Consider the following 24,309-nt stretch of genomic DNA (forward strand, 5'->3'; position numbering starts at 1 on the left):
AATAAAACTTACTCTAGTCCTGCGCCTCAAAGGCTTATAGTTGGTACAATAAATGTTCTGTGTGTAGGGATTTAGACAATTTGTGCAAAACCTGGATGATGAATCACGCAGGTAAGAGGCCCTGGAACCTGTTACATTCTCCTTAAAACCTAATAAGTAAAAAGAGCACTTTTAAGTAAGCAGTCTTTCATAATAAACTTTACCATAGTGAAATAATGTAGAACATTCTGTAGCAAATGGCTCGGAGTCAGATTGGGGCCATTTGGCATCTGGATTTCAACAGCCCTAAAATTGTGATAATTAGATAACCCTGTCTCCTCTATCACCTATCAAGGCTGTAAAGTGGGCGACAATTAAAACAAATGCCGTCGTAAAAGGAGGTTCAAAGGAGCTCCATCAGAGCCGATCGAATGACGACCGCCAGAGACACAGCAGGGGGCACAGACTATATGTCTGTGATGAAACCACATTTAAAGATCACAATGAGCTGTTTAAATGTATATATATTTTATATCCCTTTACTGCATGATCGTGTATGTGTGATGTAACTGTGTGTTAACACTTTAGTTAGATTTTGTTCACTGTAGCATGGTTCATATCTTAGGTATGAAATTATTATTCAACGTGATCTTAAACCCATGTCTTGTCTAGTATCAAATTAATCCACTCTTTATTTCCTAATCATTTCTATGTATCATATTACCATAAGCCGCATCAATGTCATTTAATATCGATTTGAAGAGTTATGGAAACAAACTTTTATCATTTGGCATTTACGCAAATGTGATGTCTGAAAGAACAAAGGCTTGTTTCCCGCGCGATCGCTCACTTCGCACATTGGTCATTTCACCTAAAATGGGCTGGGCGCGTGAAAGGTCAAAACGGCCTATCGCTCAGTTGCTCAGTTGCTCAGCGCTCAATCGCTCAATCACCCAGGAGCGCTCAGTCGCTCGGTTACTCAGGTAACCCGTCAGCGCAGTTTGGAAACTCGCTGAGACTCACCCAGAGTCCCTCGGATTCATCATCTTTTCTCTGAGCCCTGTCCTACTCTTCGGGACAGTAATTTCCTGGCTTGCACTTTGCACTTCGAGTTCGGACAATTTACGCGGAACACTCCGCCATACGGAACAACCAAACGGACTTACGAGCACACCTGGATTATCTCTCTCTCTCTCTCTCTGCTCGCACCCGCGCGCACCAGACACGTCGTACTACATCATAAAGAGCCAAATGCAAGTATTAAACTTGTTCTACTCGCTGATGTTTAAGCTTTACCCCTTATGAAAATTAAGGCGATCCTTAGAGATTTTCCGATGGTTTGTGCAGATGTTAAGCAATAGTGTTTTTGCCAATCTTTTATTCTCTCTCTAGCTTTTCAGTCTTTTCTTTCTCATCTATGTTTTATGTTATTGTATATGTGTATGTTTAGTTAGTCGTTGTGTGTACTTCGTTTTGTAGTTAATAAACCGGTTTTGCATTTTCACAATTGAATTGTTTCTGTGTTCAATGCTCACGAAATTAAAGTCACTATTTCTGCCTTTTGATCCAGCTACACGCTGCGAGTAGCACTGTATATCAGTAAGAAGGTTAATTTTAAAGGCCATGAAATTAACATTTCTTAGACGTTAATATACGATTATGGATATATGTCTTCGGTGGACGAACATATTAATTAATTGTTATTATTAATTCTGCTACGCCAGGTAAAACCTGATAAACTTGTATAATTAATTACAGTTAGTTATACATAATATTCCCTTTTGAGCTAAAATCTAAGATTCCCTTGGGAATCCCCGTAGTATTACAGTCGGAGGTTTATAGTGTTTCAAATAACTTTATTCCCCTCCTCCCGCTGAATCGCTACAATTCATTTCAATTAATACTTTCTTTAATAAACTGCTACATTTGGTGTTTCCATATAGTTTGCACAGTGATATAGTATGTAAGCAGTATTTTATAATAAAGTTTACTAGTAACCCTTCAAACACACGCCGAACCCAGTTGACCAATAACAGCTGAGTAGTCATCTGACCAATCCGAATACACTAGACATTTTGGGAGGCGGAGACAGGAACTAAACCGAGCGTTATCCAGACATGCAGAAATCGGTGAGGTATGTAAGCAATTTATAAGACTCACAATGCATTAATTAAAGTTTTAATAACATGTATGTACTATGGGATATTACAATAACGTGCTAACGTGCTAATTTATTAGCATAATTGGTGCTCTTTAAAACTGCAATTTTTAATCCCGGTGACATTCAACTATAAAATTATGCAATCTTTATTAACAGGCTTTCATTCGGTTGGCAAGGCTTTAAAATTTAAATTTTTACTATTATTGACCAGATGGTGCCTTTTTTCAGTTTTGGCATATAAAGCAATCGCCTTATTGTTGTTTTCTGCTTATGCATATTATAGAGCCAATTAGATATATTATGAAGCTATAATTGTGTGGGTGTGTTGGTATGGATGTCAGAGTGTGGTTTGTATGTGTGTACTGAAAATTTTATGTGTATGTGTGTGTGTACCTGGTAATTATCACGTTGTGGTGACCAATTGTCCCCACAAAGATAGGAATAGCAGTATTTTTGTGACCTTGTGGGGACATTTTGAGGTCCCCATGAGAAAACAAGCTTATAAATCAAACAGAATGATGTTTCTTGAAAATGTGAAGTAGTAGAAAGGATTTTTGTGATGGTTGGGGTTAGGGAATTGGGTATGTAAGGGGAATAGAATGTACAGTTTGTATGGTATAAAATGCATTACGTCTATGAAATGTCCCCACAAAACATGGAAACCAGAATGTGCGTGTGTGTGTGTGTGAGCGTGTGTGTGTGTGTGTGTGAACAGTTTGAATGAAAAAATATATATTGTACTGGAAATCACAAGACTACAACCGCTGCAAAGGAGGTGTCGTTTTTTTTTTCATAAAAAACAGCAGTGGCATTGTGTAAACAAACCAGCATTTAAAGGGTTAAAATTATGAAAATTAATGAATGTTTGGTCATTGTGATTAGAGCTGATGCTGGTTAAAAAATGGCATCAGTGAAAGTGGAAAAAAAATATAAATCTATAATATTTTTAGGACACTTTTTGGACATGGACATTTTTGTCCCCTGTGAACCTATGTGTAACTTTTTTTAATTGATGCACAAGAGTTAAAGATGAAAACAAAGATAAAAACAAAATTTATCTAACTTCCTGCCTACTCAGGATTAATGATTTGTAACTAACACTGAAAAACAATAAAAGAAATACAATTACAATCTAGCTCCCTCACTTACCAAAAACATCACAAAAAGGGTGTAAAGTAAAAACAAAGTGTTGTGACATTTTAATTCATAGTTTCATAAGCATAGTCGTGCGGTGGTGTAGTGTCAGCTAATGGTGCAATTTGTATGTTTTAGCATTAGGCCGTCAGTACTTTGGCATAGACTTAGTTCTGTTTGCACCTTCATCTTTGCAGCAGCTTTGTCCACCACAGACCTGAGGATAGGTAGAACACAACAGAACACAAAAAGAAAAAACAACAAGTGCAAGACAACATGAAATAGCTGTTTTGGTTAGCCAAGCTCCCCAGGAACAAAAGCAAACAGTTATCAATTTTCAAATCAGTACCATCATTAAGTCTTACTTGTTCTATCAGCTTCATTTTATCATCACTATAGTTAATAAATTGATTCAAATTGTAATAGAGATTATTAATTCATTCAGATTTTTTTTGGTTGGGTGTTATCAAAACCAGTGTGAATTCAAATCCAGATTTGGAATTCAGATACAATTTGGTATTCCTCTTGGCTGTTCAATATAATCTATCCAATCATTAAATAATTGGCAATTTGGTATGCTCGTTTTACTCTATGATAAAGGGGTCAGGGCTAAACATACTCATCAGGCTTGTTACCACCCAATTGAGGTACCAACATATTAAGCTAGTCAAAAACAGAAAACAAATCACTATGGCGAAGCAAAAGATAATCAATCTTTTTTTTATGTTACTTGTAACAGTGGCAGTTAAAAAAACCCAAAATTAACACAAAAAATAAATGTAAGTGCCTGAGGCAAGAATTGAACCCGGGTCGTGCTGTGCAAGAGGCGGAGCCACTGTCCACTCACCAGAGAATTACGATTGAAAACAACAACTTAAATATATTTGTTCGGGCGCCAGACAGTTTCAAATCTGTCAAATTTTATAAATTAAACCCAGGATAACTCAAATATACCACTGGTTACGTACATAAAACAAAAAACACAGATCGTTTCAATTTTTTTCTTTTCACAATTTTAATTCGTAGACGATTTCAGAATATATATAGTGGAGTTAACTTCACACACAATTCACATAATGAAGCTTTCCCCATTGACATCGGCAATAAATGCCAAATTCAGAGAAATAACAACACACAAAAAGAAAAAACAACAACAATAAACAAGCCCAGTTCGTTGATCACGCAGGTAATCAAAAGAAAAATCTAAGGACAAAATCAAAATACAAAGGCTCAGTAACTGCGTTAATTAAATAAATGCGTGTATGCGTTTGTGAGGATGTGTGCACAATGTGGTGTAAGAGAATGTTTTGGGCCAAAATGTTTAACTCACTGACCCAAAGAGAGCAGGTAGGAAGAACAGTGTGAGTTTGTAAACTCCACAAAGACAGCATGCACGGATGCATCAGGGAAACCTGGTAAACTCGCCCAAGGAACTCACAGACGTTTTAATTTCTGACATGCTTTCGGGTTCTCTCACGTGACCACATGAACTATGACCTCCTCTGCATGACACAAGCTTTGGCTTTATAGTTGCAGGGTTAATTATGAACACACACCTCCAATTACTCGAGGTAAGTAACACATAAATATACACGAGGGCTGAATCCGAAATCGCATACTGCCATACTATATAGTAGGCAAAAAGCAGTAGGCGAACGAATAGTATGTCCGAAACCTCAGTATACGTAAAAGGGTAGGCGAGAATTAGCGGGATTTTGGACTATTTCTCGCGAGATTCAGAGGAACGTGTACTTAAGTATTGTCCGAAACCGCCTACTTACTGAAAATGTAGTAGGGGAAACATCACGTAAACAGAGTAGTACGTCCGAATCCTCAGTATCCATAAAATCAGTAGGCGAAAAATGCCCGGATGCCCTACTGAGTCCACCCAGATTCTGAAGCGTGCATCGGATGGACACTTCTATCCCAGCTTTCCCATGATGCCACGGGAAAGCAAAGCAATCGACCGGAGACCAACCAATCGGGTGATTTTGATACGTTACACAGGACTCCTCAGCACCCTCACAGACCCAGGATGTACCACAAAGTGCTCAGCTGATTCATGAAAATAAAGCTGTAGAATTATCACAGCTGTGTTGAGATGACAGTTATGTGATGGTTTGTTAGAAAAATACATTTGAATAAAGTTTTGTTTCATATGGGATTCACTTCTATACGTTTTCATTTATTGTGATGGTTTAATTCATTCATTTTTTATTCATGTTTCCTGTTGTTTTAAAGCTCTACTGTGTACTTTATTGAGTTAATTCTTAACAAAAACCCATGTTTTCTTTCAAAAGTATGTGCTCATTCATGTGTAATTACTTCCCACCCACTAATCAAAGTATTCTCGTAAGTGTAGAATCTGCTATTTAAAATGCATACCGTCGAAGCGCGCTCTGGCTGAATCCATATTGTGCCTCCATCTTTGAAATACATTCGCCGACGAGGGACATTCCTGAAATTCAAGCTCCGCCTTTCGCGCTTTCACTCTACACTCACGCTGCCCGATAGCTGAAGCCTCCGGAGGTTGCATGTGTAGGCGGTATACGTCATCAAGACAGTCTTATTTCAGAATATTAACAATTATAAAGCTGACAATTATTCTTAGTTAATTGTAAATTGATGTAATATGCGTATGACTTGCGAATGTAATGCTCAGTTAATTTAAATAAACCAGGCTTGATGACGTATCCAGCCTGTGACCTGCGTAGCTGAATCCTTCGGATTTTACAACAACCGCACACCGTGATGAAGCTGCGATCTAATGCTTTGATTTGAAAGCCTGTTGAAGACATATTCTCGAGGACATTAAAACAAATCGCCAAGGATGCGAAACGGGGATTTTAAACGACAACGTGACAGGAAAAACATCAAGACCAAAGTCAATATTGGAGTTAGTTTTCCAAGAGGGGGCTCAAGGGACACTGAAGTTGCACTTTCTATATTCTCCACAGGTAATTCAGCATATTCGTTTACATCTATACAGTCCATGTTGTAAACTTGAAGTTTTATAGTTCCTTGGCTTTAGCATGATTATGCATAACACTTGTTAGTGTAAACATGCATGTGGTTTAATGAGTTCGAACAGACACACGCCGTCTCTCCGCCCATTTATGTAATCTGAGGTACTGAGATAAATGTTTTTCATCTTTTCTGACCTCTAGCACAAACACACGGTGACAGCGCTATTTTTAGCCTTTCATTGATAAAAGCGTCTGATCTGCGCGTCCTTCGTTTCATTTTACAAGCATGTGAATGTTGCGCGATCTTTTTTCACCAATATGAGAGAAAGCTCTTACATATACACGGACATGTAACATGTTTACTTAAAACATAAGCATTGGACTCTGACATAATGTCTGACATAATACTCTGATAAAGTAAAAGTTGCGCGATCTTTTTTCACCAATATGAGAGAAAGCTCTTACATATACACGGACATGTAACGTTTACTTAAAACATAAGCATTGTACTCTGACATAATGTCTGACATAATACTCTGATAAAAGCGTCTGATCTGCGCGTCTTTCGTTTCATTTTACAAGCGTGTGAAAGTTGCGCGATCTTTTTTCACCAATCTGAGAGAAAGCTCTTACATATACATGGACATGTAACGTTTACCTAAAACATAAGCATTGTACTTTGACATAATATTAGTTCGCGTCCATTTAAACCCGTCATGGTTGCTTTTTGTATGTGATTTTAAGCGGACATATCATGACAATCAGACTTTTTTCATGTTAAACATAAATCGGTGTGCTTTGATGGATCACAGGCAAAGGACATTGCAAATTGTTCATTTTTTCTCATTGCTTTTGCTTTGTAGCTACTGGAAGCCATGTTAACCTTGGCATGACACGGCCGGGCCACCGTACGAGTTAAAACGCGTTCCGAATGGGGAGGGCTAGAAAGTAATATTCAGTTGCTTGTCATATAGACTTTCACCGCTAGATGGGAGTAGATCTTACACAGTGGAGCTTTAAGTAAATACAAGAGATTGCTTCCCTAAAATGTATATAATCACATTGCCTGCATTGTCTAGTTTGTATTCAAGCACAGCTGTCATCTGACAATAGATATTAAATTACAATCTGCTTGTTTTACTTATTTTGTCCACTACAAAATAATGTGTAATATATCTGTAACACTGTTACAGATCAAGTTACTGATGCAATCAGGTGTTAGTGCACCTGTCCCTCATACACACGCATACGTTTTCATGTCTGTTATTAGGTTTGTTCGAGTTTATGCACCGCTGTAAGAACCAACAGGTGGATGACATCAAAGTACCGTGAGAGCGATTCCAGAAATCATACGGAGAAGTCTGATTTCGAGTTGCTGTCGCGGTATTGTGATGTAAATCTCCTGTCGGTTCTTGTGGTTCCGCATGAACTCGAACAAGTCTACTACATCATATGTCACATGATAACGTCAACATGGCGAATGCTGTACATACTTAACGCGAACGTACATACTGCCTTAGCGCATGTTAAGTAGGTACCCAGTGAAATTCAGTACCTACACATTAAGTATGCGATTTCGGATTCAGCCACAGAGCTTTTCCACTCCGCCACACTCTCCCTCCCTTGCTGAAACAACCCATGGTTGTTTAAAGAGCTCAGAAACCTAAGAAATCTTCTTCATCTGAAGTCTCCTGGAAAAGATCCTGAAGTCGGATTCTCTCTTGGCTTTCGAGTTCTTCAGCAGTGGGATAGCACATTTTAAGATTGCACACATGAGCGGTGTGCACATCGTCTCCTGTTGCTTCTAGTGTTATGCGGTAATTTAAAGGTCTGAGTTGTTTTAACACACGATGTGGTCCTCTCCATTTTGGAGCTAACTTAGCACTGAATTTATTCTGTGCACTGGAAAGAGGAAAGTTGCGGAGCCATACCCAATCTTTATTCTTGAATGTCACATCTTGTCTTTTTTTGTTGTAGTTGTGGAGCTGTCGGTGTTGGGATTTCCTAATATTCTCTCTTGCGTGTGCTTGCAGGTGCTTAAGGTGAGTAACTACATCGTAGCAGGAATCATCAGATCTCTCTGATGAAGCCAATACAGAAGTGAAAGACTTAAACTGCAATTCATCGACTGGCCACTAGAGTCTGGCTCCAAAAGGGAGTCAATTCCCATAGACCTCTGTGTTAATAATATGTTTACAGCCTGGGACAAAAGTGTTTTTGGTCTATATAGCAAGTTTTGATATTAACCCTTAAAGTTCTGCATAATTAAGGGCGTGGTTACCTGAGTGACGGGTGAACTGTCACTGCTGTCCAGCTAGGCAGGTGTGGTTTCAGCAATCAGTCACCTCAGCTTCACCTGCATCCCGCCTCTACCCAGTTTTGGCTATCCGTGAGGGATGCAAAGTGATGCGCGGCCAAGATGGCGACAGCAGGCACTGCCCAATATTGGTTTCAAAAAAGCTCTTCACAAACCTATGGGTGACGTCACAGACAATATGTCCATATTTTTACAGTCTACAGTCACGCACCGTTTCCAGGTCCAAATGCTCACAGTTGCCATAGGGAAATAACAAAAAAGAAAATGCTAATATACACTAGAACCACAGTGTAAAACTACCAAAAACCCCATATACACATTTTTATATCCATAACAACATCCAAGATGATCAGATATATATATTTGTTGTTAAATTGTTATATATATTTTAGGAAGGGGGTCCCTCATAAAAGTTTCATCATATTTGGGGGTCCTTGGCATCATAGATTTTGAAAAACCCTGTTATAACCTAACTGTAGACACCAAATGCAAATTTAACTATTTTAGGGAGTCGATTACATACAAAGTCAATGCAAAGACGCAAATAGACACAAACTCACTTGGGCCAATACGTAGGGCTGGTTATCGATTTAGATGTTCCAGATTGATTCGATTTCGATTCACAAGCTATCAAATCGATTCGGTTCTCTATTCATTTTTCTATTCCGTTTCTTGGGTCGGTTTTAAACTCGATTCTCAATTCAACTCAATGAATATAGATTTAGTATAAATACTATATTAATAAAAAGAACAGTGAACTGCAGTTTACAAGTGGGTAATTAATAAAAATTAATTAAAAGCCAAAACACTATCGTCGTCGTCTTGCTTGCGAAATCTAAAATGATTTCATAGCTTTGATTTTTTATGTGAAGGTGGCATCAAAGTCAATGAAGCACTGAATGAATGAATGACAGGCTCGCCGCTCGCTCCTTGGTACTGTAACATCGCGCAAGGCAAAAAGAGGATGACATGTAGTGAAGAAGACTAGTAATTACATTAACATTAATCTTACATTCAATGGTTGTGGAAATAAATATGAAAAAAATCTGTTCTGCTCTTTGAGAATGGTTTTTGAATTGACCACGTAAAAAAAAAACGATTAATCGAAAAATAGATTTTTTTGCCCAGCCCTACCAATGCGAGTGACGTGAATGGGGAAGCACGATTGCCGTGAAAACAAGTGTTATTCGCCTCAAACGCATCTTTGCGCACGTTGAAAATATTCAATTCAAGCAAAAAAATTGAATGACACGAAGTTAAATCTCATGAGTAATCTAGAGCGAGAAATGCGATTCTATGAGTTTGGTAAGTACGCAGCATAATAGTAAAATCTTCTGCATTTGTATAGTTAAAAAACTTTTTTATTAGTATATTTATAGTGTATTAACAAATTAGAACATCTCCAATCGGAGGTTTTGCTCAGGTTTTTCAGGTCTTGCTCAATGTTGGGTATATTTTTTTTTTGCAAAATATAGTTAGATAGGTACTACTTTCATTATATACTTACCTGTATGGTACTTCTTATTATAAAAGAAAAAATTGAGTTTTAAAATTAAATAAAGAAAATAAATGAAATCATGAATTCAGTAAAACTGTTTTATATTTACATTTACACATACAGTAACAAATATTGACCCATAGGGCCAGATTTACTAAACGTGGCAAAGTAGCGCAGTATCGCAATTCTAATTGGAGTGGTAATATCTGCGTGTTATTTACAAAAAAATTGTGTGGGTTATTTCCTTTCACACGCACAAACATTTCATTGCGTGAATCATTTAAATAATCTCCTCACATAAATTTAGTTTCTAAAAGGGAAACTCCTAGAAATGCATGTGCAATGAGGTCAATCACAAAAATAACTAGACCTTTTCAGCGCTAATAATCCACTGTGCGTCTTTCGAAAATCTTGACAGTCTTTATTTAACGCCAAAATGATGGTTTGCCCTTGCGCAAGCTGTTAGTAAATCTGGCAGTCCAGATGAAATGCAATCCACTTTGCAGAAAGTGTTGACATTCATAATGTGTGAATATTGTGAGATAAATCAATAATCCTAAGATCCCACGACAGAAAGCATCAACATTTATTTTCAATCCTTATGATATTAATATTGTCTACTTACTCTGCAGTGTGATATTAATGGATGATGTTGTCTTTGCAGGAGCTGTTTGACATTATTTTAGATGAGAATCAGTTGGAGGACGCCTGCGAGCACATGGCAGATTATCTGGAGGCGTACTGGAAATCAACTCATCCTCCCAGCGTCCCACAGAGTCATCTACTGTTAGAGCAACATAACACAGAGACTGAAACCACTGATGGACCACAACCTTCATCCAACCTGAAACTAAAGGTACAACTTCCAGAATATCAGACTTTACAATCACCTGTAGAATATCTATCAGCAAACGCTCAATCATCATTCTGTAACATAAAACTCTACAAGAGTACAAACAACACAAACACAATGTTGTGATTCTAACAGTGTGTGTGTGTAATGAAACTGATGTGCTTATCCCTCTGTAACATTACTGCTTATCAGACCAATGAGTCTGATCCTCTTACAGATGAATAACATCAGTCACGGTGAGACTTAAACACACTTGCACTTCAGAAATACTTTAGCTTTAAAATGATAAGATTTGTGTGTTTTGTAGTGAATTGCAGTGATATGTGTGGTGTAAACTGAGCCTTGTGTGTGTTTGGTGTTTTTACAGTAATGCATTTATATATTCCACTTTTTCAGATGGGATTACCCACTGAGCAAAAGTATGTCCAAAAGACGTCTTTTCAACATCTTTGTCGGACGTTGAAAAGACGTCCCCATCAGGGTGCAGAATGAAAGGTTTTCCGACGTCTTTTTCTGACATCTTTTGGACGTCCAATAAAGACGTTGAAAAGACGTCCCCATCAGGGTGCAGAATGAAAGGTTTTCCGACGTCTTTTTCTGACGTCTTTTGGACGTCCAATAATGACATCCATAGGACGTCTTTTTAAGGTCCAAATTTAGTTGAAATGTGGTCATTGTGGACATATTTTCAACGTCTTATAACGTCAACTGCAGACTCATTTTAGACATCATTTAGCTAAATAAAGACTCACACTTTGCACTCCATTAAACGTATTTATTCAAAACTTATTTTGTATAAATGTGGTTGTGTGTTTGTGTGTGTACAAATGCATAAAAGCTAAATACAACAAATAAAAACAATACAATTATAACATTTAAAAACAACATAAATAAACAATATATATACTTAAAAAAAAAATTTAAAAAGTGCATCTATTCAAAAAGTAATGTTAAAAAAAATGTTTATTGTGTACCCCTCCCTTTCTTGATGGTGCACGTTTAAGATGGTCTTAAGCATGTTTTCTTATCAGCTGCTCCGTTGCATCTTTACTCCATTACTCCACCTGTAAAAATGGAAAGACAAAAAATATAAATATGCAAAAGCAGCCTGTAGTCATACACCAAGTACACATACATGTTATAAGAAAACAGCAAGGTTTAAATCCTTTGTACACCCTTACTTCATAGCTTTTGCAGCACTGTACCAACTGTCCTCTAGGTGTAAATTTTCACCTCATGATTTATCATCTGTTAACAATTTCCCTGTATTTTTACAGTACTGGCAGCACGTCTATTTCTTGTTTATTTTTAGTGTATTTTACTGTAATACCTATATTGACAGATACATTTTTTTACTTATTTAGATATAAATCTATAGTTATTAATATTGTAAAACGCTATTCTTGACATGACATTATGAATTAAAAGGCAATTCAAGCCATGTTTGTATTAAAAATATTTTTTTGAATCATTTCATTGAAACAAAAAATATTTAAAACATTTTAAACATTAAGTAAAGAGCCAGTAAGATGACAATTTTAAGCGTCCTATCACTGTTTATTAGTCCCGGACAACAGGTTTAAACGCATGCAAGGTCAAAACACACTGTAATTTTCTCAAAATATACATTTAAAATTAACCCATTTCTCAGAGATCCCCCAACTATTCGTGTGAAGCCATTCAACGACTTAGTCTGCTTACACCCCACCTTTCAGTAGCCTACACTGCTTTGATTGGACAACTGACAGAGTCTCCGCGCAGACCACAGATCAGTGGCACAGACCAACAATAGTGCAACATGTATTGACCTAGTGCTAACATGATTTACTGTGAAGACATTATCGACATTAGGGATGCAGCGATTATAGATTTTGATGGTGCGGTTATAGTCTGATAAATAATCACGGTTTTACGGTTATTAAGAATTCATTTCTTTTACAACATTAATGTATAAAATCACATGAATAAATTTTTTAACAATTGCTAAATTCTTCTGTATTTTCAGTTTGTGTATTTTTCTACAATTCTTGGACAAATGATAATAATAATAACTTAGCTGGCTTTGACTTAAACATTATAGGTGTCTTTTGAAACCTATAGGCTATTCATTTTAATGATCTTTTGAATAAATGTAATTTTACATTTGGACTGAATAAATGTATATTATTTTGGTTTGTTTGAAGTAAAACGAATTCATTAAGTCGTTCTCAAAACGAATAATAACACAGGGTCATCCTGGACCAGGTACTGCGAGTTTGACAGGTGTAGCTTTATATTACACAAAAATAAAATATAAATATTAGGGGTGGCAAGATTAACATGTTAACTCAAGCTATTCATTAATTAATCATAAACGCGTTAAAAGAATTCAACCTAAGGAAATGCAGTCAGACCACCAGGAGCCCCGCCCAGGTTTGATCCACGAGCAGGAGGTTTTTAATGCTGTACAGACATAGAGTGTGGCTCTTTCACGTACTCATGTAGGTGCGCGCGCACACACACACACACACACACACACACACGCACGCACGCACGCACGCACGCACGCACGCACGCACGCGCACGCACACACACACACACACACACACACAAACCAGATGCACGAACAACCAAGAGACACGTCACGCGGCCACATATTCTTTTGAACGCGGAGCTTTGTCATACAGTGCATCATGATGCATGCGCCTCTTGGTGGTTCGTGGATCTGGTTTGTCTGTGCGTGCCTGAAACAAAAACACGCAGTGTAGTGAAAACTTTACGGTTACTTAACCCTGACATTTTAAAGTGCGGTTAATAGTGAAACCGGTTAATCGCTGCATCCCTAATCGACATTAATACACATCATTCATCATTAATCCAAGCAATAAAAACGACAACAAAAACTAACATTTTACACCCATTTAAGCATTTATGTTAGCTAACCGGGTCATATCAAAACCTAAGTGAGCATGCGCTAGCCGCTTGCTAACGTGACTCTCTGACAGTATATATGGGCAGTTTCCCGGACCAGGGTTGGCTTAATCCAGGACTAGGCCTTAGTTTAATTTGGAAATATAACTAGTTTTAACAAACATGCCTTAATAAAAACATTACCTGTGTGCATTTTGAGGTAAAACAAAGGGCACTGATGTATTTTAAGATACGTCAGTGCAAGATGTTTTCAGTTTGGAGAGCTCTTAAAAGTGTTTAAGTCTAGGACTAGTCTAATCCCTGTCCGGAAAACCGCCCCATAGAGTTTGAACAACTCCATCATTCATCATTAATCCAAGCAGTAAAAACGACGATAGAAACTAACAATTTTACACTCATTTAAGCATTTATGTAAACTAACCGTGTCATAGCAAAACAATAAGTGAGCATGCGTTAACTGCTTGCTAACGTGACTCTCTGACATTATATTAAGAGTTTAAACAACTCCATCATTCATCATTAATCCAAGCAGTAAAAACGACGATAGAAACTAACAATTTTACACTCATTTAAGCATTTATGTAAACTAACCGGGTCATAGCAAAACAATAAGTGAGCATGTGTTAACTGCTTGCTAACGTGACTCTCCGAGTTTAAACAACGAAGCAATAAAAACGATGATAGACATTTTACACTCATTTAAGCAAGTATGTAGCTATACTCATACTTACAGGTTGTGGTTAGGAGACGCATGTTGTTTCAAATAAAGTGGGTACTGAACAATCTTTCATTGCCAAACGTCTGAGTTAATAAATCCCTCTGTGAAAAATTAATTTTAACTAGAGGTCAACCGATATGTGTTTTTCAGAGCCAATGCCGATACCGATTATTACTGATCAAGTAGACCGACAACTGATATTCTGAACTGATATGGCTGGTGTAAAAATGAAAATTAATGTCAAAATTAAGACTCAGGGTCTGACAAAAACTCTCAATGCTTTGAAACATTTTTAATTCTTCTGACTCTAAGAAATGTTAATTATAACAATCATATTAATAATAACAACATTTGAGCGTTTAAACGTTCATTTTCCTCACAGCTGCTCTTGTCTGCGTTCAGCCGCCGCACGCACACACAGCAGCCTGTCATCAGTGCAAGTGAACAGAGCGATCTCTCTCACGTCTTAAAGCTACAGTATCATAATTCATCTCTCAATACAATCACTCTCTGCTCTTGACTAAGGAACTGTTATACTTCATATGAATGTGTGTATATTTAATACATACAGTAAAGACTGTGAAGTGTTTTATTTTCAGTACTCTTAGGAGACAAACGTTTTTAAAGAGATATTAAATAACTCTTTGGAGAAGAGTGCTAATTTATTTGATTCTCTATTAAAACAATAATATACCCAATTACTGTAAGTAATATAACAAAGGCAACATCTGTGGTATTACGTTATCTAGAAAAAATGTAACAGTTACAGTCATCAAATAGCTTGCATATCAGCTAAAAAAAATTGGAATTGGTATCGGCCGATCGCGAAGATAAAAGATCTGTAATTTGTATTGGCTGCAAAAATCCTGATCGGAGCATCCCTAATCATATGGATATAATGATTAACTAAACAATTTGTATTATGTAATAGGTGTAATTAATTTAATTGCCTTCATAGCTTCATTCTGTATGTTTTTAAAAAGACTACAAATGTTTTCATAAAACTATAACATTAATACCATATCATAGGCACAATTAGTTGGTTCAACAGCCTATTCCTTAAGTATATACAGTTGCAATCAGAAATATTCAACCCCCAAAGAGTTTTAAGGATTTATAAATAAAAATCTTTTCAAAGTGCGGGATTCTGCTTTGGATGAGTTTTTATGAGTTAAGTGAGGCATAAAATCAAAACAGAAAATGTTTGATGTAGTATTTGTGTGTAATAGTATATTTTGTTAAGATAGCCATGTCACAATTATTCAACCCCTATATAATATTGTTATTTTTGAAGCTTTCTGACAGTTTTTATGGCCTGAAGTGCAGCTGAAACCTCATTAAGCCTTTAGGAACTCTATAACGATCCATTTTGCTTCAGCTGTGATGCATATATAAACTCCAACCATCAAGGTCTTCAAGGTGAGTTGCAATCATGGGAAAGACAAAGGAGCTTCCACAAAAGCTAAGAGAGGAGATTATTTCATCACATCTGAAGGGCCTTGGGTATAAGAAGATTTCCAAAATATTTAACATTCCAAGAGATTTTTATTATTTTTTTATCAACATCACTATAATGTTTTTTGAGGTGAGGGGGTTGAATATTTCTGATTGCAACTGTATGTCCTCAAAACAGGCATTTAAGCATACCCGTGTGTATATGAACATTTCTGTGTAATAAATAAGTCGCAAAAAATAACTTGATCTGTTACTTGTTGCAAGCAGGCGGCTGTGTGCGCGTGCATAAGAGCACACTGAGTGAAGACCAAAGTGGTCAAGTTCTTTATGCTTTAAAGTGGCTTGTATTTTTAAAATGACATGACTTACATTGACGTGCAAATGCCAGCTCGGTCAACTGCCTGAAACGCGTGCTAAACTCTTGTATTGCAGTGTCAACTCACAGAGCGAAATCATTGCAAAGCAGCTCGAGTTAGCAAGCGCTTTCTGCGGTGTCTTCAGCCTCCTGCGCTGATTGGCCGGACTCATGACTCCCAACAAATCAGATGGGCGAGGCGAGGGGCAGGCATTGCTGTAGGCAACTGAATAGAGTGCCCTGTTCCGTGTTCCGACGGCTCTCACTAAATCCATGGCTGCGTCAGAGCCGAAATAGTGCATTTCAAATCAAATTACATTATCGGCAAATAGGCTTTTAAAATGTCCGATGTTGATAGTCGGCAAAATGCTTAATATCGACGTCTATAATCGGCCAGATTGATAATCGATCGACCCCTAATTTTAACCACAGATTCTTCACACCCAAACATTTAGTATACCCTCCTTGAAAATGTCTCCTTTGGTAGTGAAAACAGCACAAACTGAAAACACAGCATGATGTTTACACACTAACTAGCTTTGGGCAGGTCATAGTTTTCGTTTCTCCCGCAGGCAAGGCTGTAGGCGGAGATTAGTATCTCGTGTGACGTGGAAGTGTTCGTGTGACGTGGAAAATGTCAGGCAGGAGAATCAGTCCATATAACGACTCGTTTCAGTGAGTAAGAGTCGACCTACTTTAGAAGCCAATAACTTGTATTAAAGTTTTTGGTTCAACTACTTTGCACATTGTTTACATTGATGGGCAGCTACATGACACACTGCAATACAGGTCAGTTTCGATTTTGGATCTGTGTGGCTCTTCAATAATAACTGAATGATGACTATGTATATCAGGGTTCCCTAAATCTTATCCTGGAGTTAAGGAACACTACAGAGTTTACGTCCAACCCTAATCAAACTTACCCACCTGTGATTTTCTAGTGATCATGAAGACCTTGATTAGCTTGCTCAGGCGTGTTTGATCAGCGTTGGAGCTAAACTCTGCAGTCCTCCGGCCCTCCAGGGTAAGATTTGGGGAACCCTGATGTATATATAACATCTGTAAAAAAACTCTACTTGTGTGTTTGTGTGTGCTGAAGAAAGTATGTATGTTTGTTCTCTAGAACCGGGGATTTGTACATGTATATTATTTTCACATTAATATTGGATGCATTTCTTTTTTCGACAAATTAAACTATTAAAAAATTGTAACTTGTCTTATTCACATTGGAGGGTCATTTAGACCCAGAGGATCAAAAACAGTAAATCTTTTAAACACCTTCAGAAAAACCAAATCAAGCCCAGATTTTTGTATTCAAATTTAGACTATTTAGGAAGTCAGGGTTGAGACGAATGGCACTGAAAACAAAAAAAATGACTAACCTTAAAACCAGGAATTACTGGAGGCAGTGGAGGACGAGGTAAAATCTAACATATTAAAGAAAGAACATTAATATGTTATTTGCAATTGTTGACACACAATATTACAGTACAGTCATTACCAAGTGTTGAGAATTATGTTATTATTAAAGTCAAACTCCAAGAATGTCACAGGCAGTTATATAATATCTTAGGATGCCAATAATCAAGACAAGCAAATTAAAAGTTATTACATGCGTGTGTATAGATATGCAGTCTTAAACATGGGACATTATGGGGTGGTTTCCCAGACAGGGATTAGCTTAAGCTAAGACTAGGCCTTAGTTTAATTAGGAAATATAACTAGTTTCAACAAACATTCCTTACTAAAAACATTACGGCGTGGTTTCCCGGACAGGGATTAGATTAGTCCTCCTAGACTAAAATAAATATAAGAGCTGTCCAAACTGAAAACAACTTGCACTGATATATCTTAAAATACATTAGTGTCCTTTGTTTAGCCTCAAAATGGACACCAGTAATGTTTTTAGTAAGGCATGTTTGTTGAAAACTAGTTATAATTCCTAATTATACTAAGGCCTAATCCCGGCATAAAATAATACCCGTTCGGGAAACCACCCCTACTTGTGTGCATTTTGAACCAAAACAAAGAGCACTGATGTGTTTTAAGATGTCACTGCAAGTTGTTTTCAGTTTGGACAGCTCTGTCTAATCCCTGTTCGGGAAACCGCCCCTATAAATAACAAAGAATCAACCAATCAAAATGATTCGTAGGCTACAATGTTCTGAAAGGTTCAGATGTTCATAGTGCTTTTCAGCATCCTTGCATGTTAACATACAGCCAATTATTGTTGTGCATTTAACGTTAAAAGTTAGCCTATACGATCTCTAGCTCTTACTCACACACCTGTTTATAAGGAGTATAATACAGGTATATTATTATTAATAATATAAATAGATAAAATCAGACATTGTTGAATTTATTAATAACGAATTAGATATTTGTATTATCCCAAAACTATCTAAATATACACTGTAAATGTGCATTTTGCATGTGGTGAGGGGCATAGCTGTATATGTAAACGAGTTATGTTGTCATTTTACTATTGTGATTCTGTAGCTGCTGGGGTTTAATTGCTAGCTATAGTAGGCTATAGTGCAATAACTGTGGTAGTTAAAGAACTAAATGCTGATCAAATTGAATCAAAATGTTGATTAAATGTTTTGGGCATTTTTTGTGCCTTTGGGTGGGTTTTGGACAGTTTTTGGGGTAGAAACCATCAATTCTATCTGGCAACACTGCATTTGAGCTTAGCTGGTGACTGATATATTCCTGTGGGTAGAGGTTAGGAAAAAACACCTCTAATATTGACATCATTCAACCAGGAAGTAGAGGACTGTAGTACAAACCGGCAGGTCACTGAAGGCTTTGAAAGGTGAATTGTATTAGAGAAAATATACCTTTATCATTTTGCAGGTATTATTTATGCTCTAACAGCAACATTAAATGCTAACTAAAGTTTGGAATATGGGATCCGGAAAACGGGACCTTTACATGAAATTGAACAAAATGGTTAATTAAAAAGATCTTAAATTACCTTAGGAAAACTGGCACTACTGAAGGAAAACCGGCACTATTGAAACATAATTGAAAAAGAGCAAGATATTACAAACGTCAGCATATATTAAAATGTATTTTGTTTTCTTTGAGGTTAATCAAAACAAATACTTACTGTACAAAGATGCTTGGTCAAATGGCTCTGAAAAGAGCCTTTGGGGTGTATGTAGGTCCTGTTTACAAAAACAGAAAGGAGAAAAAGAAGTCAAATATATTGCAAATGCATTTGTAAATTAATATGCATTCAGTATTCATTCATCTTTATTGACTAAACAGTATGTTAAGAACATGACAGAAAAGACAATTATTCTATTTTGTTTAAATTCCAAAGGTTAATAAAGGCTCTTAATTTTATGAATAGATTGCAAGGCAAAGGGGGTCATTATCAAGTTATCATCATGTTAGTTTCCTTACTTAATCACTTCTTTGTCTGGCTGTCTACTACAGTGCCTGTGCGCTTGTATTGAACGGAGCTCTTTGATTGACAGGTGAACTTTTACCATAGAAGCCCACTTTCAAGCATGTCACTTAGACAAAATCATTAAAAATGCATTCAAATGGTTAATATTATAAAAGGACGGATGTCATTTTTTGTGTGGGAAGAAAAAGTCAATTTTTTCGACCGTGTATTTAGTTTCACATCGCTGTTATTAAGGAACGAGTCCCCCTCGGACTGAAAGAGATAATAAAGTTCCCCAAGACGGTCTAAAAAAACTCACTGAAAAATATTTAATACGCGAACATATTAACAGTCAGTTAATAACACCTAACCAAGGCATCAGTTCGTTAATAACAACTAACCAAGTCTGAAAATAGCCTACGGAATGTCCGCGGTGTCAAATTCTGTCATCCGTTTATCGAAAACAATTCTCGAAAAACTCGACGTTTTCTAACAAAAATATTTTTGGCAATAAAATAAGTACACAAAACAAAATAAACACACACTGTTTGGAATGGATAAACATAACTTACCTGTTCTCCTGTTCACAGCAGGTTGAATCCGTTGAGTACGTTTACGGCTGGGGCTCGCTTAATTACGTCTGTTGATCACGTGCAAAAAAAGATCACGCGCCACCTCGCCACCTAAGCTTTTACACACCCTTGTGGTTAAACTTAAAATTGCAATGTTGATTATTTTTGTAAATCACACTTGAATTTGGTTTAATTTGCAAATTACACAAAAGAAATGCAGTAGATTTTGGCACGCGTTGTGAACATTCATTCTTAAAAATATAACATATTTTATCACCTTAAAGAATTTTCACAAAAAAAAAACGTCATGTTACATTGTTTTGAATCAGAACTCATTTGTCGTTTTTATTGCATAAGTTTTTATATTTTTTTTCTGAACCTGTTTTGAACGTCTAAATGACGTCCAAGAACGGACCCTCAAATATTGAACTGCATATCAACGTCCAAAAGACGTCGTAGTCAGACGTCCAAATACTGTACTGGATCTGCACGTCGTTTAGACGTGCAGATTAGGTGCAGATTAGGTTCTGGACCGACCGACCCGATATGGACATAATCTGAACGTCCTTTGGACGTCTCATGTTTGTTGGGTAGCTTTAAGAGTTAACGTACCGTAAGTGATCAGGTGATGATTTACACTGCAAAAAATGATTTTCAAGAAAATCTTGATGAGCAAAACGACCCTCAAAAATAAGTCTAGTTTTTAGACCAAAAATATCAAATTTAAGTGATTTTGTGCACAAAACACGCAAAAAAATCTGCCAATGGTGTAAGCAAATTTTTCTTACATTTTTCTTGAATTTAGTGTTTAAGAAAAATGTTCCAGATTGTTTTGCTTAAATTTGATTTTTTTGGTCTAAAAACTAGACTTATTTTTGAGGGTCGTTTTGCTCAGCAAGAAAAAGCATCTTAATTTAAGAACTTTTAGATATTTTTCCTGAAAACAAGACAAAAATACTAAGAATTTTTTTTCTTGAAAATCATTTTTTTTCAGTGTAGGGGCCCAAAGAGGCGAAGGCCCCTAATTGTTAGTTTTTATATTCTTCTTCTTCTTCCGCCATTGCATCTATGACAGCCCATGAAAAGTGTACGAAGGAAAATTATGAAATTTGGCACACAGACAGAGGACTGTCTGAACACTGCAAAAAATGACTTTCTTACTTTTTTATTTAAGTATTTTTGTCTTGTTTTCAGTAAAAATATCAAAAAATTCTTAAAGTAAGATGTCTTTTCTTTGATTAGCAAAATGACCTAGGAAAATAAGTCTAGTTTTTAGACACAAAAATATAAAATTTATTCGAACTTGTGCTTAAAACAAGCAAAAAAATCTGCAAATGGAATAAGAAAACTTTTCTTGAATAAATGGTTTATGAAAAAAGTAAACTTATTTAAAAAAAAAAAAGTTTTAACCACTTATTCACTTAATTTGTTTTTTTGTCGAACTGAACTTATTTTCCAGGTCATTTTGCTCATAAAGAAAATACATCTTTATTTAAGTATTTTTAGATATTTTTACTGAAAACAAGACAAAAATACTAAGTAAGAAGTCATTTTTTGCAGTAAAATGTTTCCACACCAAATTTGAAGTCTCTATGTCAAAACCTGTAACGCCACCAAAAGTCAAAAATTTCACTTACGTTTTTGCTTATAACTTCTGATGCGCAAGAAGACAAAATATTTTTTTCCTCTGAATCCTTGGCTCGATGTTGCTGCACCCTATGACGTCATTTTCCATCATGACAAATTTTCCGGCATTTTGAATTTAACAAAAATGGCACAGGCCATTTTGAAGTATTTGAAAAACCTACTTTTTCGAACTCCCCCTGAAGATTTTGTCCGATTTGTGTGAAAATCTGTATTTAGCATTTAGAGACACCCATGGCAAAAACTTATGGAATTCATGTTGATTAGCTTATCCGTTGTTGTATACCCTGGTAACAAATTTGACGCAGAGCACGCAAAATTAGATTACACGAGTGTATACGTATTGACCCAACACTTTTTCGTCACAGCACCACCTAGTGGTCTTGAGATATGAAAAATGGCTATTTTTGCTGATGTCTACTGCCAATATAAGTCAAAAATCATGATCGTGGATTTGTAAGATTTCTTTATGCATACCAAGTAAAATAATAGGCTAATAAATGTTTTTTGGTCTGCCATTTTTGGCATCGGCCATTTTGAAATATTTGAAAAACCTACTTTTTTTAACTCCTCCTACAGTTTTTGCCCGATTTGCACAAAAATTGGTTTTTAGCATCTAGAGGCGCTTACAGCAAAAAGTAAAAAATTGTGGTGATTGGCCAAACAGATTTAAGGCTGTGTCTTCAACTTACACGTATTCACATGACACTTGTAATCGGATTCATGTAATCAGCGCCACCCAGTGGTCTTGAGAAATACATTTTTTGCTTATATCTACTGCAAATATAAGTCATGAGAGTGATCTGGTTACATTCCTTGAGGCATACTGAGTCAAACAATACTGAAGGGTTTTCATTCTGCCATTTTTGGTGTCAGCCATTTTTAATTTTGAGACCTTCTTCCTATCCGCCAGAGATTTGAAAAAAAAAAGGCTATTTTTGCATATATTCTTGGAAAATGATGCCTAATAATCACACAACTGTTTTGCCAAACTCAACTTTATTTCTTATTGTGCCCTTGTTGGCTTGAACCCAGTATTGCAGCTTGCAGCTATATTTTAAATGTGAATTTGTTTTTACTATTTTAACCATCAACTGTTTCCAGTCCAGAGAGTTGACAAAAAGGCCATAATCCATAATGAAGTTAATGCTATTAGAAATGTCTGTCATTTGCAGTATTTAATGAAGCTTAAAAAAAACAGGCTTGCAATCAGGTTCCCACATTTACTGATTCATTATTTTATCATTCTGATGTTGCTGAACCAGGATGCAGGGGGAGATCAGAGACCACTGAACGACAGTAGGGGTTTACATGAAGACCACCACCACCATCATCATCATCATCACCAGACTCAGAAATCAGGAAGTTTAGAAAGTCCCGATGACACCATAGAGGAACCTCAAAACAACACAGAGCAGCAACCGTCACAGAGTGAATGGAGGACACAACACATCCATCATTGCTCTTCATCCACACGGACTGAACGTCACAATCATCACCGCCATCATCACCGCCGGACCACGTGGACGCTTTCTCGACAAGAGACGTGGAGACCAATGAACCTCATCAAACAGAGGAGGAGGAGCTTCAAACCAATCGCCATCATCATCATCACCATCATCATCATCGCGGAGACAAAGAGAAAGAGTTCGACCACAACGAGAAGAACAGCAGACATAGAGGACAACAGAAATCACAACGAGAACTTGAGCGTATGAGGGACAGGAGACGAGATGAGACGGAGTGGACAAACGAACATTACATAGAACAGTGACACAAACTCACAAAAATACAACTGTGACACGTAACAGGGTTGAGCAAAATGAACACTTTAAATTCATTATGTATATTAGATTTGAGTAGGCTAAATTAGTATTTGGGATTTGGCCTCGCCCCACAAAACAAATTAAATGTGACCCTGGACCACAAAACCAGTCATAAGGGTTTATTTTTTTAAAATTGAGATTCTGAAAGGTGAATAAACAAGCTTTCCATTGATGTATGGTTTGTTAGAATAGGACAATATTTGAAAATCGAAATATTGAGAAAATCGCCTTAGAAGATGTCCAAATAAAGTCTTAAGGAACACATATTACTAATGATACATTTTTGATATATTCATGGTAAAGAATTTACAACGGAACTTTACTTAATCTTTACTTAAAATGATTTTTGGTATAAAGATCGATAATTTTGACCCATACAATGTATTTTTTGCTATTGTTACAAATGTTTCAATGCGACTTATGACTGGTTTTATGGTCCAGGGTCAGAAATGACTTTTAATTGACCTTTTATTGATTTATTTTTTTAACTATATTAATACATTTAACACAACAATAAAAATAGA

The 24,309-nt window shown here is 36.5% G+C and overlaps 1 protein-coding gene and 1 long non-coding RNA gene across 2 annotated transcripts; one reads left to right on the forward strand and one right to left on the reverse strand.

Annotated features, from left to right (window-relative positions):
- The first annotated feature begins 10,502 nt into the window (after nt 1-10,502).
- Nucleotides 10,503-23,677, forward strand: LOC135743650 (uncharacterized). The gene is made up of 2 exons (XM_065261421.2): nt 10,503-10,911; nt 23,225-23,677. Exons 1-2 carry the CDS (start codon nt 10,702-10,704, stop codon nt 23,675-23,677), a joined length of 663 nt encoding a protein of 220 aa, XP_065117493.1. The 5' UTR covers nt 10,503-10,701.
- Nucleotides 11,669-20,895, reverse strand: LOC135743949 (uncharacterized). Its single transcript, XR_010530619.2, has 5 exons — nt 20,316-20,895; nt 19,459-19,516; nt 19,324-19,359; nt 17,729-17,773; nt 11,669-11,972 (listed from the first exon to the last, which is right to left on the reverse strand). It is a non-coding gene; the product is annotated as an uncharacterized lncRNA (long non-coding RNA).
- Nucleotides 23,678-24,309: the final 632 nt, after the last annotated feature.

Source organism: Paramisgurnus dabryanus, chromosome 2 (assembly GCF_030506205.2).
Source record: "Paramisgurnus dabryanus chromosome 2, PD_genome_1.1, whole genome shotgun sequence".
In the NCBI taxonomy this organism is placed as follows: Eukaryota; Metazoa; Chordata; class Actinopteri; order Cypriniformes; family Cobitidae; genus Paramisgurnus; species Paramisgurnus dabryanus.

Coding starts and splice junctions, on each gene's coding strand:
- LOC135743650 (XM_065261421.2), top strand. CDS start 10,702: ATGATGTTGTCTTTGCAGGAGCTGTTTGACATTATTTTAGATGAGAAT. Junction 10,912..23,224: donor CATCCAACCTGAAACTAAAG/GTACAACTTCCA, acceptor TTGCTGAACCAG/GATGCAGGGGGAGATCAGAG.